General features: G+C 40.8%; 1 protein-coding gene across 1 annotated transcript in view; it reads left to right on the top strand.

Moving 5' to 3' along the window:
- Positions 1-1,201: 1,201 nt before the first annotated feature.
- Positions 1,202-3,641, top strand: part of LOC103581875 (thyroid receptor-interacting protein 11-like) — a gene marked incomplete at its 5' end in the record, with an annotated part of 24,870 nt that continues 22,430 nt past the window's right edge. The window contains one exon of the mRNA XM_008563602.1: positions 1,202-1,552. Coding sequence (XP_008561824.1) covers positions 1,202-1,552 — 351 coding nt within the window. The remainder of the gene's footprint in view (positions 1,553-3,641) is intronic.

Below are 3,641 nucleotides of genomic sequence, written 5' to 3'. Positions count from 1 at the left end.
TGTGCCTGGGCCGGAACTAATTTTTCATCCCTTGCTTACTTCTAAAATGCGGGAACTTCCTGTGGGAACCAGTACTTGAACTCTGTGGTTGAGCTAAACTGCTGCTTTGCTGCTGTTTCCCTAGGGAAGGCTTTTTGTGCAGCTCAGGGTTTAATGGTTGACCTTACAGGTACTTCCGGCTCCCAGAGACCCGGTGCACCTGGATTGTATAGAAACTCTGACCTGGGCCTGAGTTTTTTCATCAAACTGCACCCCCTGCAATTCTGCATTCCCGACCAGTCTCCTCTGAGTAGTCCTGTGCTGATTGGGGGGCTGACTGGCTGTCCTTCCTGTGTTCCAGTGTTCTCCTGGTGGGCCTGTCTTCCTCACCACCCATGCTTCAAACACTTCCCATGGGACGGTCCGCGCACCATTCCCTGGCGATGACTCACTGGCCTCTGAATGGCTCCCATTTTTCAGCTGTTCTAACTCCTCACTCCTGTGTGGGTCCACAGGAACCCTATTAATGGTCTTGCTGTCCTGGGGGCCACCAAGGCCCCCCTTTTCCCTGCCGCCTCCAAGTAACTCCATCTGAAGGGCACAGCTGTGGCTTCTGCTGGCTCCTGCTCCATGCACTCAGCAGCTTAAGCATTAAAGCTGTGATGACCTGAAACTCTCAGAGCAGTTTTTTCTTTCTGTCATTGTGGTTTCTCCCACCTTCATGAACTCCGTAGGTCTCTCCTCCTCTTCCCCTGAGCTCCAGTGGCCCCAGCGTGGCTGATGTTACGTGTTTATAGTTCTAAATTCCTGAGACCAGGAAACTGCTATAAATTTGCACTAAGTTCTAAAGAATGAGTAAATGACTAGCTCTGCTTGTCTGCCAGAAATTTGCTATGGCACCACTACTTTCAAGATTTTGCAAAAATGGAAAGGTCCTTTTGCATTTGTGGTAAATAATTATAATTCATAGATTTTTTTTTTTGCATTGTCTGGTGGTCATATTTTACTTTCTTTCAAACTCAGGTATGTAGGTTTTTTAGTAGTTGATTCAAATCCTATGTTTCCCCAACTTTTTATTTATTTAAACATGCTTAGTTTAGTATGGTAATTTAATTTTTCTTTTTAAGCTTTTCAAGTTCTGAACTCTTAAATCTTAGTTGTAAATAGCAAGCTATTTACTTCTCGATTCTTAACATTTGATATCCTTGACTTTATATTCTAGGTGGCTCAGGAGTCACAGGAACTGATCACTCTAAAATCTATGAGATGCAAAAAACTATTCAAGTTCTACAAACTGAAAATATAGAATCTACAAAACAAATTCAAGAACTTGAGGATAAAATAAAAGACATAAATGAAAAATTATCTTCTGCAGAAAATGACAGAGATGTTTTAAGGAGAGAACAAGAACAACTAAACGTGGAAAAGAGACAAATAATTGAAGAATGTGAAAGCTTGAAACTGGATTACAGTACGTTGCAATCTTATGCTATGAAGCAAAGTGATTGTGTGACAGAAAAGGAAAGAATTCTTCCATCAGTGGAAAAAGTCACACTGCAAAAAGCACTGCCTGGTATAAAATGTTTGGAACTTATTTCAGACTGGTATTTCATTGCACACTAGTTGTTTTTAAACACTTGAATAAATGAATACTTCTTGGTAATGGAGTATTCATGGAAACAACTTTGAGTAATTTGAGAATTGCTTGGTTTGGGTTCAGTGCCATAGTTAATAATAGATCACAAATAGGAATTTTCTACTGAAAATGGTTAAGTATTGGCTTAGTGTTTCTCAACCTACCCTCATTATCCTTTTATTTACATGTAACTCATTGATTTAGGAGGCCATGCAGATATCTGAGAAAAGTTTATGTACGTTGACATTTTTGGGAGGAGGTAACGGTCTGTTTCTTGTAATCTATATTGAATACTTCCTGTAACTCAACAGGGCCCAAGCCCTCCAGTTAAGGAATGCAGTCTTTCTTCTTCAAAAATCTGTTGGTGCCTTTTGAAATGATCTCCTATATCGAGCAAAGGCCTGAGTAGTAAGAGCCATAGATCTTCTGCCATTTTCCATGCTAAAGATGATAGTTATAGTATTGGATGAAATACACCAGTATGCCTTCATGGCAGGAAAACATAATGGGAACTCTTCCGCTGAAAAGATGCATTTCATTTTGCACTTTGTCCTTCTCTCACACTATCAACTCTCACTTTTTGAACTCACGCATTTCTGCTCTGGAGGTTTCCAGTCCTTGTGTGCTTGTGACCCCCCATATCTGTATCCCTCAACCAGTTGTTTATCGTGAGTTCCTGATCTGTATGGCCAGTTCTGTATATATCAGATGGATTTTCAAACTAAAGTTAAGTTTAAAGTAAAGTCACCATGTCCTTTTCCGCCTCCTCTTCCTTTCCCTACCTTAGTGATTGGTAGCATTTTCCAGTCTCCCCAAACAGAAAGCTAGAAGTCATCACCCAGCAAGTCCTGTAGGTTCTGTTTCCTTAGCTTTTCTCTGATTCAGTGATATTTTGGGATTGTATCCCATAGGAGCTCTAGGGTTTCTCACAGGTTCATCAGTCCTGGGAGCTGCCAAGCAGGCAAAGTGCAGTGGGAGTCTGGACTTCTTTTTCAGTTGGCTTCAATCGGAGTAGCTCTGCTCTTTTAAAAAAAATATTTATCTATCATGTTGGGCGATCCATATGAGTTTATTTGCTTAAAAAACAAACCTACTGACGTAGACTTTCTCCTTTTTTCCATTTTTGTTGCCATGGAATTGCTTCAGCCAATCACAATTGCTTTCTGCCTATGTTAACTATAGCAGATCTCTTAGTGGAGCAGGATAATACAGTGGTGAGAACCTGACTGGGTTGGAATACAGCTCTATCGCTAACTAGCTGACCTGGGACAAGTTAGTTAACATCTCTTTGCTTTGGTTTTTTCACTGACAGGGTTGAGATAATATTAAGTTCTTTATAGTTGTTGTAGTAATGAGGATTATAAGAGTTAGTTACTAGCTGCACATTCTCTTTAGAACAGTGTCTGGCCAATAGTGTTATAAAAGCATTAGCCATTTTTATTCTCTGGTCTCCATGATTCCTTCTTTAATCCATTTTTTCCATTCTGCAGCCAGAATAATATTTCAGAAATGAAAAGAAAGTTATTCCCTTGCTTTTACCTTTTTTTACTTGGTTGCTGACTGGTTTGGGGATCTGAACCCCTTGACCTTGGTGTTACCAGCACTGTATGACAACCAACTGACCTAACCAGCCAGTCCTTAACAGTTGTAGTCTCCCATGTGGGAAGATTTAGTTTTAATTCTTTAATTTATTTTTTGGGCCCCTGGCCAGTATGAGAATCCAAACCCTTGACCTTGGTATTCTAATACTGTGCTCTAACTAACTGAGCTAACTGGCCAGCCCCCGTTCCCATGTTTTTAGTACTTTGTGGCTCCCTGTGAACTTCAGGATGAGGTCTAAACTTCTTAGTTGGACATGTAATGTCCATCATGGTCTGGTCCCTGTCTGCCTCTTTTGTTTCCACTCTTCCCATTGTCCTCACTTTCCGAGCTTTAGCCATATTGAACTTTCTATATCTTCTGAAACCAATAGTGTTGTCACTGCTCTGTTGCCTGTGCTGGTTTCTCTGTGTTGAGTGTTGCCATG

This window comes from Galeopterus variegatus, unplaced genomic scaffold (assembly GCF_000696425.1).
Source record: "Galeopterus variegatus unplaced genomic scaffold, G_variegatus-3.0.2 Scaffold14162, whole genome shotgun sequence".
Taxonomy (NCBI): domain Eukaryota; kingdom Metazoa; phylum Chordata; class Mammalia; order Dermoptera; family Cynocephalidae; genus Galeopterus; species Galeopterus variegatus.
The sequence above is the reverse complement of the archived record's forward strand: the minus strand, read 5'-3'. Positions and strand labels throughout refer to the sequence as shown.